At 37.9% G+C, this 14,100-nt stretch overlaps 2 protein-coding genes across 35 annotated transcripts in view; one reads left to right on the top strand and one right to left on the bottom strand.

The window, feature by feature from the left end:
- The window catches only part of APBB2 (amyloid beta precursor protein binding family B member 2), a 375,701-nt gene extending 370,497 nt beyond the window's left edge, over positions 1 to 5,204 (top strand). For all 33 annotated transcript variants that reach the window (XM_032631928.1, XM_032631917.1, XM_032631906.1 and 30 more), the window contains one exon: positions 1,387 to 5,204. In XM_032631928.1, coding sequence (XP_032487819.1) covers positions 1,387 to 1,514 — 128 coding nt within the window. In that variant the 3' untranslated portion in view covers positions 1,515 to 5,204. The remainder of the gene's footprint in view (positions 1 to 1,386) is intronic.
- Positions 5,205 to 6,398: 1,194 nt separating this feature from the next.
- NSUN7 (NOP2/Sun RNA methyltransferase family member 7) overlaps positions 6,399 to 14,100 on the bottom strand; it is a 62,584-nt gene continuing 54,882 nt past the window's right edge. Inside the window, exons 11-12 of one of the 2 annotated variants that reach the window (XM_032633776.1) lie at positions 9,235 to 9,358; positions 6,399 to 7,226 (exon numbers count right to left, since the gene is read on the bottom strand). In XM_032633776.1, coding sequence (XP_032489667.1) covers positions 7,224 to 7,226; positions 9,235 to 9,358 — 127 coding nt within the window. In that variant the 3' untranslated portion in view covers positions 6,399 to 7,223. Of the gene's footprint in view, positions 7,227 to 7,796; positions 8,631 to 9,234; positions 9,359 to 14,100 lie in introns of those variants that run through there. The other variant, XM_032633775.1, reaches the window with a different exon arrangement.

The following is a 14,100-nucleotide window of genomic DNA, read 5'->3' as shown; positions in this document are numbered from 1 at the left end:
TAAGACATACCGGTAAAATCAAACCTTTCTTTACACTCTGTATCCAGCATTTCTAACTGGGTGGCCTTCCTCTTGATTCAAATCTGCATGATTCTCCATCTGAAATATTTATGCATCAATTTATACAATCTGAAATATCTCTGGCATTAACACATTCTGAATCTACTGAATTTTTAGGCATATTTTGCAGCTGAGTGGTATAGGCCCAGCTGAAACTATTTTGATGAAATTCAGAGGGAGATGGCGAGGGGTCCGCTTAATGAAATTCATCAGGCACAGTTCTGATTTGCACTGGATATAACGTAACTAACATCAGAAACTCCGAGTCCAGTATACCATGCTGCGGTACCTGCCCATTATAAAACTGTGTTTGGAAGTGCGTAGTTTTGATTGTGATGCAGACCTAGAAGCATACTTTACACACAGGAGACGTGATAAATCGTTTTTCATATGATTGGGTTGAAAGGGGCTAATTTTTTGGCCTGTGGGCTGTGACAGCACATTGTGATAAGAGTCTTGCTGTACGACAGTTCATGCTTTTCACAGGGAAACATCAGCCTGTTTCACAGTTGTTCTGAGGAACCTATTAATATTTAAGTAGGTTTTTGAAAATCAGTTTAAAGTGCTTGGATTTTTTAAGTGCTTGGATTAGAAAAAAAGCATTTGATACATTTTAACCTTTTAATCTAATTTTGAAGAATTATTTATCTTTGCATTGATACAAAAGCAGGTGGATTGCAACTTTGTTTCTGAAGGATGGAAACTGTCCCTGGTGCCAGTGCTAATGGATTTTTAAAAATTAAATCTATTAAGATTTAGACTTGCATATAAAATCCTGAAATCTTAATAAATTTTTTTAAATGAAAGCAGGATGGGAACAAACATTTCTGAATGCCTTCTGTGTTGCTAGGCCTGTTTGAGGCATTCTGCAGGTATTCCTTAATCATAACACTGTCTTTTAAGGTCGCCATTCTTCAGCCATTTTACAAACGAAGAAACTGAGGCTCAGAGAGATTTAATAACTTGCCTGGGGCCATACGGTTCACAAGTGGTAGAGCCAGATTCAAACCCTGCCCTTTCTACCATGCTGACCCTCACTCGGTTAGCCATAAACACCTACTTCGTTACCTGTCTGAGGAAAAAGTTAATAATCTCCCTCCCAATCCTTTTTCTCTTCGTTAGCTCCTTGACTATGAGGTATATTCATCGCAGCCTAACAATATAAAGAACTTCAAAAGAATTTAAAACACTCCACATTAAGGAAAAATAATAATAAACTCTTGGATTCATGTTTAGGAGCTAGGTCGTTAACCTTTGGGAGTTAAATATATTTATGAATTAAAGGGATGATACATTATTAACGACCATACAACTTTCTAATTTCAGTTACGATACCAGAAGTGCCTGGTAGCCAGGCCGCCTTCACAGAAAGTTCGACCACCTCCTCCGCCAGCAGACTCTGTGACCAGGAGAGTCACAACCAATGTAAAACGAGGGGTCTTATCCCTCATTGACACTTTGAAACAGAAACGCCCTGTCACAGAAGCGCCGTAGCTGCATATGTGAAAGGATCCTGTAACGTTTACTGAGGATGGAATAGCTACACTAAAGAAGAGGAGCTGATCTCTGGCCTTCCATTCAGTTGCTGATGCTTTGTCTTCAGAGATTAATAACTTAACCAAACAGTGTTAGACAAGCATGTTCTCTCGTCTTGCCACCGTCGTGTGATATGAAAAGCATGACTAATATTTTTTGCTGTCAGTAAGTTACATCATGAGCAGTGGAAGCTCCCTTTCTTACTGTAAATATCGTGAACATTATGTAACTTCACACACACAGGGAAGAATGTGGCCACACCCCTCCCAGTGAAGCAGCTGAGTCCTTGGAGTGAATGACACCTGGGTTAGTTTCACTGTCTTCTTGACTGGATCTGTCACAAGCAACTTTTAATTCCTACAGCACTTTGCCCTGTTTTCAACATTGGAGTAAACACTGCATACCGGATACCACTGAATTGCTGTAAAAACAGGATGACTAGTTTTCGTTTTAGTTCTTCATAAAATCGAACCTTTGGTTGACAAAATTGGCTGTTGGCATCAGTATAGAAACCAACTGGCAACTTTCCTTGACGAGCTCTTTGACACATGGACACCATTTCATGTCTACAGCTGTTTGGGGGATGTTGGGGAAAAAAGTGAAGCTTCAAAATTGAAAAACTAAATTTCAGAAATTAAAACAGAACAAAAATAGCCTTTCTGTTCAGATGGTTTTCAAACTGATTATTAAGAAAAAGAAAGAGATTAACAAAATTATAATGCATTTTGGGTGGGAAATATTTCAAACTTCTGCCTTATACTGTACAATGCAGCTAGAGAATTATAGTTCACTATGGCCATTCTCAACATAAACATTAAAATGAAATATTCCTCATAAGCCTTTCATCCTTAGTTTGATAATTAGCCAATATGCAACCTGGAGTTGAGGAAATGTCATTTATATTTTAGATCTCCACCACCACGTTGTTTTCCACCTCCTAGGTAAATGTTCTGCTAGGATTCTGCATCTAGCTCAATCTTACCTTAATGCTTTTTGCCCAGAAAGCTGTCTGTCCATCATGTATTGTCCATGGCAACAAACTTCATTAAATTGAACCTTTCTGAATTTATGTATTTAATATTAAAATTTGTTGGACTCTAGATATATTTTTAAATTTATATTTTTTCCATTTACTTTCAAGATTTAAAAATTTCATATCAGAGCAAAATATACATAGGAACAAAGGACTATTTAACAGGCTTCCCAAAAAACAGCACTTTCCTGCTTCTCTATCTATAGATGAGAGACTTAGCTGTAAACAGATTTAGACACTTGTTGATAATGTTTTAAAGAAGTTGCTAAGAAGCTCAATCTAGACATTAGTTTTGTTTACTTTTCAGTGATAAAATTATCATTTTACGACATCGTTGTAAAAGTAATGCTTTATGTTTATCTACTGCTATGTACTTGTCAAAGTGGTTTCCACATTCTTATCGTCACATTTGAGCCTTATGGAGAAGGTACTAAACACATTTGAGAAATAAAAAATATGAATTAAAGAGGCTCAGTCACCTAGCCTAAGATCTCACGAAAGTTAGTGAGAAAGCCAGAACTAGGACCCATGCTTCTCAACTCCCAGTTATTAAGTTATGCTGCTTCCACACCAGTCAGGAGGAGTCTTTCCAAAATTACTCTGGGCATATCCAGTTATTGTCAGGCAATCTTAGGATTCCCTGTATAAGTAGGGAAGTAGGTCCAAATTACTCATGCCGTGATTTAAAACCATTACCTGCTCTCAGTTTTCCTGCAGTGTGCCTCAAATGTGTTGTAGAGGACAGGATTCTACATGCAGTCCAGAGCTAATGTTACACGTGGTAGAAATATTCCTAACTCATGATACTTAGCCACCAGAGAACATGATGGAATGAGTAGGTGGCCTCCTGCCTCTGTTCCCTATCAGAATTCTGGAATTGTTTGCTAGCACCCTAGAGATGCCACTCTAGAAGTGGATTATACTTCTCACCAGCCTGTACACTATTCTACTAAAGTTACCAGTGACATCCTAAGAAATTACTGCATTAAGAAAATCCTTACTGTGCCCTTCGAAGAGCTGTTCAAAATTCAATCTTGATGATCTTTCATCTTGACCTCCACAGTGAAACAAACATTTTAGTGTGATAAACTTCAAAATTCTTAAAAAAGTGATCCACTTTTATATTGGACATCTCTACCAGAACCCATTCATTTTTTTTTAAGGCATACATATGTTTTCAGGATCAAGAATACTGAGCTAGCTTTAAGTAGCAAACTGATTTATATATGCAATTATAGGATGCATTAAGATGAATGATAGCCTTTACATACTGAAAACTTTACTGCAGATACTTTGTTTTAAAAAGAGCTTTGCATACTAAATGCAATTAATTTTATAAAATTATGTTAAGCCGTATGTTCAGACACTTTCTGCCATGGCCAAAAAGTATGTATGAAAGTATGTGTGTATTTTCTGTGAAAGGATGCTAGCGTTTTACCTGATATTGTAGTGACACTTCAGTTATCTATGCATTCTTTGTATCTGTGATTTGGTAAACAGGCAGCCATGTTCACTATGCCTTGTATGTCTTATCATTTTTTTAATCTGTTAAATACAGCTTAAAATATTTTTATTTTATTTATTCTATTTTTACTGAAATATACTGCATTATTGTGTTAATGTATTATCTTTACTGGATATTATCTCTCAGTGTATCCAGGTCTAAGTAATCTCAGTGAACTATACATTGCCTAAAAGGTGGTTTTGTAATGATTTGTAGTCACATTTTTATTGGAATATGTATAAGAAAAGGCAAAATACTTAAAAGTTCCTTTTATTTTTTAAAAGCAGCTAGATAGACGCATACTTGCCAACTCACATATGTGCTCCTTGGCCGCATCAAGGGGAATAGCCAACATGCCTATGGCTAAAAACTTTACTTTGCAAACTTAAAGCACTGCTTGGTGCTTCGTTTTTATATCCTTCACAACACATGTGAGCTCATCTAAGAGACAGACACATGTCCTCCTGCCCTTTGTTTACACCTGGGTATATGATCACCCATAGCTAACTAGGACCATTGTTTTTGTTTGTCTGTCTTACTGCATGAAGCAACATTAGACCCATTTCCATTAAAATAAGCTCTTGGTGATAAACTGTTGGCACTGCTACTTTTTTAAAAATTCCACTTTATGATTTTATGACGAACATTTGTAAAATTCTACACAAGGTCATTTACTAGAAGCCCTAAATCTTTCCTCCTCTTCTTATATGACACACACTCATTTCATAAGCATTGCAACACAAACTCAAGATTTCATAAACAATGTGAGAAACATCTCCCTAACTGATATTAGCACAGCTTAACTAGTAAAAGCATTAGCTCTCTAGTTTGCCAGGCTCACTTAACCCAATACACAGCTAACGTGTGTTATACAGCCAGTAAAATGAAGTTTATTTCAGCTTCAGGGAAAAGATACTGCTCACACTTTATCAGTGAGAGCACTCCCTGCCATCCAAAGCAGCTTGTTTATCCCAAAAGAACATTTGGTTTTGCTTTCTGCCCCTTTTGCTGTTGACCACTTTTACACATTTAAATGTAATATGTTGTGAGAATAAACTTAGCTGCGTAAAATGTTTGGCTCATTTATCTGACATCAGTCATACATATCCAGGAATAGAAATAAAAGTTTAGTGTCTCCACGCCAGTCATTCTATTTTCAAATTATTCTTATCTCAAATTAAAAGTCATTTTAGTAATGTAAGATTCTGCTTTGATTAGTTATTGTATATTTCCACCTGATAAGAACTAGAAAGTAACTTTAAATTTTGAATAATTCATTGCATGGTCCTTACCTTGGTACTCAGGAAGGACAGCTGGCATTTTGGACATAGAGGCCTGTTCAGTCACCAACTTGATGCTTGTGTAAGCACTCTTTCTAGTGTTAAAAAAGTCCATCTTTCCTTGAAGAGCCTGATATCAAAGAATGAAAGATAGAGTTGTACAGGCACTAAATCCAAAATGAAAGGTGACTAGAAAAACAGCAGTTGAACCTGGCTTAGTTTAACTGTTAGACATATGGAAGAAGATAAATAGAATTTAAAGTGTGTACCCATTTTTTGTTCATCTTGCATTTCCCCCAGTAGTTTACCTTTTTCCTCAATCAAAGGCAGTTACTCTCAAAGAGCAAAATTTCATTTGGTTTCAGGTATTACATAGTGGTAAATAATTACACATTAAAAATCTGAATTTGCTATTGGAGTATCTAAAAACCAGTAATTTCATTACTTTAGATTTTTGCAGCACTTTTCTCTAAGAAGCTGAAAAAAGAAAAATGTCAATGTAATCAATATTCTCCTTTACTAGAATTCTCCCATATTATTTTTAATCCAAAGTATTTACTTTTTTAGTCTACCAAAATATTTAAATAATTGATCACATCCTTCTTAGAAGATTCCAAAGAAGAAAACTGCAGGCTTAATGAATGAATGGTTTAATTCAGAATCTCCATATACTTAGAAAAATAATTAATTTATGACAGGATTCATGTTATGAGATACTGAAGATAAGGGGCTAAAGTTGTGATGTGACATGAACCACATGCTGCTATAGAGATCAGGAAAATATCCTGAACTATTTCATAACAGTGTGAGTTTTCGTCTTATAATAACTATTAGCAGAAAATAAAAATCTCAGACCTGCTACTTTTGGACAATGGAATACTCTTCAGCCTGGGGCAGAGGAAAGATGTAAGGAAAGGGATAAAAGATCCCTGGGATAAAATACCAGCTCTTTACTGAACAAGTTCAGTTCACCTGCACTGGCCTCCCAGAGGCTCGGAAGGCTCTAAGCCAGAGAGTGGGAATAGGAGAAAACCATACTATAACTTTCAGAGCAAATATTATATAGTTTTTGATTTTTGAAAGTAGTAAAATAAGCTGAGCATTTAAAACATTTCTGTATTTTTTAAGAGTCATAATTAACAGAATTCTTTTGGGATTTAAAAATAATAAGTCTGGTTCAAGTATAAAAAGTCATGTTTCCTTTCTTCACTGACATTTTACTAGTAAGTGTAAATCTTCAGGTAAAAAAATTTATTACTGCTAAAATGAAATTCACCCTTTTCTACCCTCACTTCAAGTGAGAAAATTATACAATATTAGAGCTGAAATAGACCTAAATATTCATCTTGAAGAGGATAATAGTCTACTAAAATCATGCCACCTGAATTGAAATTTAGGAATTTATTTAACACTATTCAACACAACTGGATTCTGAAAACACAACTTTAAATTCAAACTCTTTGTGTCTATGAACATGTTTTTAAACAGCAGGATTTACAGTTGTAACATTTGATTTAATGTCACTTTCTGTTGCCATGATGAAAAAAAAATCAGTAGACCCAGAAATGATAATCATAACCAGTTCTTGGAAGGCAACTGATAATACAGTCAAGATGAACTGACTTTTAATATAATTAAAATAGTGCCACAATATATTTTAATTGAGCATCAGAAATGACTTACCAAAGCTTGATTACTGTGTGCCACTTGAAATGACCATCTCACCTGATCTTTGAATCATAAACTTGTATAGATTTCTTCAACAATTGGGGTGTCGCTTGTATTCAGCAGTTTGGCCTCTTCCTCAGAATTACTATTTAGATGGAAATTTGCTTACAGTCACTTCTTTTACAACAGTATTTGGCATAAATAGTTAAAAGGGAGCGCTTATGTTCAGTCTGCTCAGGATCCTAGAGGTTCTTCCAGTGAGAAACAGTTTGCACTCTGAATGGACAGCTGAACTACTCCTCACACCTAGAACTTTGGACCTTCCTGTTCTTCCTATTCATACTCAACCTCAATCACATTACAAAAGCTCATAACATCTCCTATTTTAATGTTTAAGGGAAAAAAATCAACCTCTATAGTGACTGAAAATGTTAAACTACAGCTGACTCGATACTGAAAGGCAATCTCTAGTCCATGCAAGAGCATCTTTTCCAAACCTATGCTTTCTAAATAAACTGCCTCACAAGTTAACTTTGAAAAGAAGTCTGTTCTAAGGCACACAGTGTTTCCCTTCAAGAAAAATTGCTGCAGCTTTAAAAACAGTGTCCTAAGTCCAGACAGAAAGTTAACAAGAGTGAGACAAGTTCTAACAACCGATACTGAGTCTACAACTGAACGTTCTAAAACAGATCAGCACCCAGCTACTGAACTCTCTGAATTCTGCTTTGCTTAACTCACCTACATTACTCTCACTTGTCTTAATTCACTTGAAGGTAATAATCACATTTAGAAGATACTAAGTGACCAAAAGGATGAGTATTTTGTGTAGGGATGTCTAACCTTCAGAGAAATATCAAACTTTGGAAAAAAAACCCTACTACTCTTGACCCCTGTAAAAAACACAAGACAGTCAAAGCCATGGTCGAGGATGCCTGGGTAGAGAGGAAGGTAAGTTTTCTTTAGGTTTTTTCCCTCTTCTTGGTATTGATGGTGTGGGAAGATAGCCAGGCATGACAGTCTTGGGCCCAACCCAACGACAGTAAAAATGTTGAGTTGGTATCTGAGATCTGATCCCTTGGGAACTAGAAAATGGCAACATTACTGGAGGCAAAACAATCTCTATGGGTTTCAGTGCAATCATTCTGTCTTCTGGGCGAGGTCTTACAAAGTTTGTCGTCCGTTCATATGGTCTGGAGGGAGGTGTGTTCTTCATAAATGTAGGCACTAAAGGATTGGTGGTGGGCTTATTGGATTTTCTGACCTGTGAGGAAGAACCCACTTGATTTGTATTCTTCTGTGGAAGAGATGTTTTTGTTGTAAGTGTCCCTGACTGATGAGCACTTGCGTTAGTTTCTTGACTCAGGAACTCAGCAGTTGTCATCTGGAGGCGGCTACTATCAGAAGTGGAAGATTTTGGCAATGACATTTTTGACTTTTTCTTCTTCTTCTCACGTTTTGAAGGTTTACCCAACTCAATCCCATCCAGTAGACCCTTTGCTGCAGCACGGGCCAAAACATCTTTCACAGACACTGTCTCAGATAGGTCCCGCTATAATTAAATGTGGGAGTTAACTGTTACTGTGCATATTACAAATATTTATCAGTGTTTCAGTAAAGATAAAAGAATATCTTTGTTATACTAAAAGAAATAGTTTTTAGACCTTAGTCTCTAATATATCCTATAAGCCTCAGGAAATTACTTTCTTTGTACTTAAATCTCCCCATTTGTGAACCTGATAGAAAAAAAGAAAAAGAATTACAGAGCTTATTTCTTTCTTTTTTTGAATTTTTTAATTTAATTTTATTTATTTATTTTGTTATACAGCAGGTTCTTATTAGTTATCTATTTTATACATATTAGTGTATATATGTCCAGAGCTTATCTCTCATCTGTGAGCTAAAATGAACTGGATATTGACAAAGTGCTTGGAGAAGTGGGGGTGGAGAACAGGCAAGGGAAAAACACTCAGGAGGACAATAAAGATAAAAATAGGGATTTCCGCCATACAATAATAATTGTTTTTCCTGCCCTTTAGCTATTTATGAAATAAGCATACCATTATGAAATGTTCATAAAGTTCCTATATTCCTATTATGAGACTTTGTTTCTTAATTCCTAAGTATGAAATGGACTGGGATTTTTTAATCCTTACCTCCCTTGTTAGAACTGAAAGAAAACAACCATTGGTAATTTCAGATGGTTCCATTCTGAAAAATTTGTCAGTGGACAAATGTATTTCCTTTAAGGAGCACAGTGGAAGGACAGGGGGACTAAGCCTGCAATAGGTAACAGCAAACAATTAACAGTTAGAATGTCTTATTTGCCAATGGAGGGAGACAGTAAATTGCAACCAATTTTCTTTTATTATGTTTTACCCATTATTTAAACAAAAATTCCAAATAAGAATAAAATGTCAAGGGGAGGGATCAAGATGGTGGAGTAGTAGGATGTGGAGCTAACCTCCTCCCACAAATACATCAAAGATACATCTACAGGGCTTCCCTGGTGGCGCAGTGGTTGAGAATCTGCCTGCCAATGCAGGGGACACAGGTTCGAGCCCTGGTTTGGGAGGATCCCACATGCTGCAGAGCAACTGGGCCCGTGAGCCACAACTACTGAGCCTGTGCATCTGGAGCCTGTGCTCTGACGAGAGGCCGCGACAGTGAGAGGCCCGTGCACCGTGATGAAGAGTGGCCCCCACTCGCCACAACTAGAGAAAGCCCTTGCACAGAAACAAAGACCCAACACAGCCATAAATAAATAAATAAATGTATTTTTTTAAAAAATACATCTTCATGTGGAACGATTCTCAGAACACCTACTGAACCCTGGCAGAAGACCTCAGACTTCTGAGAGGGCAATAAAATCCCACATAATCAGGTAGGACAAAAGAAAAAAAAAAGGGAGAAAGGAATCAGGACAGGACCCTGCGCCCCTGGGAGGGAACTGTGAAAGAGGAAAGGTTCCGGCACCCTGTGAAGTCCCCTCACCAGTGGGGAGATCAGCTGGGACGGAGGGGGAGCTTTGGAGCCTCAGAAGAGAGCACAGAACTGGTGTGCAGCAGGCAGAATGGAAAGAGACCTGCACAGACGGTCAGTATCACAGCGTTGCACTCCCCAGCCTGAGACGTGCATCCACGAGTGTGGGCGGGGGCTGCGAGCTGAAGCTTGGGCTTCGGAGGTCAGACCTGGGGTGAAGACTGGGGTTGGCTGTGGGGAAACAGCCTGAAGGGGCTGGATTTTAATGACTGAAACCAAGGGTGTACACAGAGGAAGCCCAGGCTCACCATAGAGGCAAGGTGCCACTGTTGAGGGCACGCGAGGGGAGGGGCGGGACCTGCCATAGCAGCCTCCTTCCCTGCACATGCACTCTAAGGTGACAGGACACTGCCTGCACGAGCTCCAGGAGCAGGCACCAACCACTGCTGTGGGCTCAGGGGTGGGCATGAGTCACCAATGCCATCGCAGGCTCCAGGGGCACGAGTGCGCCACCACCACACCGAGAGCTCTGGGAGCAGGTGCCAGCTGCCACCTTTGCGGGCTCTGGGAGAGAACGCCAGCCACTGCTTCTGCACACCCCCTATCAATGGGATAACAGCCAGCACACACTGAGGAAAGAGACAGCAGGCATCCATACTAAAAACAACGCTTACACCAAAAATATTAAAACCACACAAGCTACACAGGGCTGCTCCTACATATAAACAGCCCTCCAAGACCACAGTAGATAAGTGTTTCTCCTCAACTCACAGAGTAAGGGAAATATAAGTAAAACAAAGAAGCAGAGGGACCACTCCCAGTTAAAAGACCAAGAGAATTTCCCTGAAAGAACAAACAATGAAATAGACCTCTTCAGTCTAACAGACACTGAGTTCAAAAAGGAGATAATGAAAATACTGAAGGAATTAAGAAAGTTTATCAACAGAAATGCAGAATACTGTAAAAAGGAGCTAGAAACTAAAAAGAGGGGCCAAGAAAAATTAAAAACTCATTTGCTGAGATGAAAGCTGAGCTAAAGGCAATGAACAGCAGAATGAATAATGCAGAAGAACAAGTAAGTCATCTGGAAGATAGAACAATGAAAATCACCCAATCAGAACAGCAGATAGAAAGGCAAATTAAGGGCTTCCCTGGTGGCGCAGTGGTTGAGAGTCCGCCTGCCGATGCAGGGGACACGGGCTCGTGCCCCGGTCTGGGAAGATCCCACGTGCCGCGAAGCGGCTGGGCCCGTGAGCCGTGGCCGCTGAGCCTGCGCGTCCGGAGCCTGTGCTCCGCAACGGGAGAGGCCACAACAGTGAGAGGCCCGCGTACTGCAAAAAAAAAAAAAGAAAAAGAAAAAGAAAAAAAAAGAAAGGCAAATTAAAAAAAAAAAAAGGAAGCAATATAAGACATGTATGGGATAATATAAAGCTTGCCAATCTACCCATAATAGGGATTCCAGAGGAGAAGACAGAGAAAAGGGGATCGAAAATGAATTTGAAGAAATTATGGCTGAAAAATTCTCAAACCTAAAGAAGGAAACATAAATCCAGATACAGGAAGGAGAGTTCCAAACAAGATGAACCCAAACAGACCTACACCAAGACATATTGTAATTAAAATGGCGAAAGTTAAAGAGAGGATTCTGAAGGCAGCAAGAGAAAAACAAAGTGTTAGTTACAAGGGAACCCCCATAAGGCTATCAACTGATTTCTCTACAGAAATGTTACCGTACAGAAGGGAGTGGCAAGATATATTCAAATTCCTAAAAGGGAAAAATATGCAACCTAGAATACTATACCCAGCAAGATTATCATTTAGAACAGAATGAGAGACAAAGAATTTCTCAGATAAGCAAAAACTAAAAGAATACAGCAATACTAAACCTATCCTAAAATAAGTATTGAAAGGTCTTCTCTAAATAGAAGAGAAGCAAGAATGTATAGAAAAGAGAAAAGCACAATTGGAAAGGACTAGGACTTCCAATACTATGTTGAGTAGAAGTGGTGAGAGTGGGCATCCTTGTCTTGTTCCAGATTTTAACAGGAATGCTTTCAGTGCTTCCTGCTAAATGGCATCGGTGCCATTTATGGCATCAGTGGCTTATTTAAATCACTTAAGTCAGTACACAGATTTTTAAAAAATCAAAACATTTTTGTGAAAATGATGACAATGAACAGCAAAAGGATAAACATGAAGATGTAAAAGAGGACATCGAAATCATAAAATGTGGGGAAGGAAAGTAAGAAAATGTAGATTCTTTTTTTTTTTCAGAATGTGTTTGAGCCTATATGACTATCAGTCTAAAGCAAGTAGATATAGGAAGGGGTTAACATACTTGAAAAACAGAATAACCACAAATCAAAAACACACAATAGATTCACAAAAACCAAAAAGAACACAAGCATAAAATAAAAGGAAATCATCAAACCACAAAAAGCAAAACAAAAGGAAGAAGAAAGGAACAAAGAAACACAGAATCAACTGGTAAACAAGGTTTAAAATGGCAATAAATATGTATCTATTGATAATTACCTTAAATGTCAATGGACTAAATGCTCCAATCAAAAGACACAGAGTGGTGGATTGGATTAAAAAACAAAAGCCTACAATATGCTGCCTACAAGAGACCCACTTTAGGGCAGGAGACACACATAGATTGAAAGTGAGGGGATGGAAAAAGATATTTCATGCAAACAAAAATGACAAGTGGGGGTCACAATACTCATATCAGACAAAACAGACTTCAAAATAAAGCCCATAAAGAAAGATAAAGATATATTACTATATAATGATAAAAGGATCAATACAAGAAGAGAATTTTACACTCATTAACATATATGCACCTAATACAGAAGCACCCAAATATATAAAACAAATACTAACAGACATAAAGGGAGAAACTGACAGGAATACAATAATAGTAGGAGACTTTAACATCCCACTCATATCAATGGAAATATCTTCTAGACAGAAAATCAATACGGCAACACAGATCCTAAATGATAAAATTGAAGTTAGACTTAACTGATATTTTCAGGACATGACAACTAAAAAAAACCAGAATACACATTCTTTTCAAGTGCACATGGAACATTCTCTAGGGCTGACCATATACTAGGGCACAAAACAAGCCTCAACAAATTGAAGAGTATAGAAATCATCTCAAACATCTTTTCTGACCACAATGGCATGAAACTAGAAATCAACCACAGAAAAAGAAATGAGAAAAAAACGACTACATGGAGACTAAACAACATGCTATTAAAAAACCAGTGGGTCAATGACAAAATCAAAGAGGAAATTAAAAAATACCTTGAGACAAATGACAAAGAAAACACAACCAAACAAAATCTATAGGATGCAGCAAAAACAGTTCTTAGAAGTTCATAGTGATACAGGCCTTCCTCAAGAAACAACAAAAACCTCAAATAAACAACCTAACCTACCACCTAAAAGAATTACAAAAAGAACAAACAAAACATAAAGTCAGCAGAAGGAAGGAAATAATAAAGATCAGAGAGGAAATAAATAAAATAGAGATTACAAAACTACAGAAAAAAAAATAAAACCAAGAGCTGGTTTGCTGAAAGGGTAAACAAAATTGACAAACCTCTGAACAGGCTCACCAAGAAGAAAAGAGAGAGAACCCAAATAAACAAAATAAGAAATGAAAAAGGAGGGACTTTCCTGGTGGTGTAGTGGTTAAGAATCCACCTGCCAATGCAGGGGGCATGAGTTCGATCCCTGGTCTGGGAAGATCCCACTTGCCACGGAGCAACTAAGCCCGTGTGCCACAACTACTGAGCCTGCGCACTACAGCCTGCGAGCCACAACTACTGAAGTCTGTGTGCCTAGAGCCCATGCTCCTCAACAAGAGAAGCCACCACAATGAGAAACCCGTGCACCACAACAAAGAGTGGCCCCCGCTCACTGCAACTAGAGAAGGCCCGCATGCAGCAACGAAGACCCAACACAGCCAAAAATAAATAACAAAATAAAAATAAATAAATTTATTTTTAAAAAAAGAAATGAAAAAG

Source organism: Phocoena sinus, chromosome 5 (assembly GCF_008692025.1).
Source record: "Phocoena sinus isolate mPhoSin1 chromosome 5, mPhoSin1.pri, whole genome shotgun sequence".
NCBI classification, from domain to species: domain Eukaryota; kingdom Metazoa; phylum Chordata; class Mammalia; order Artiodactyla; family Phocoenidae; genus Phocoena; species Phocoena sinus.
This window is presented reverse-complemented; position numbering and strand designations above follow the sequence as displayed.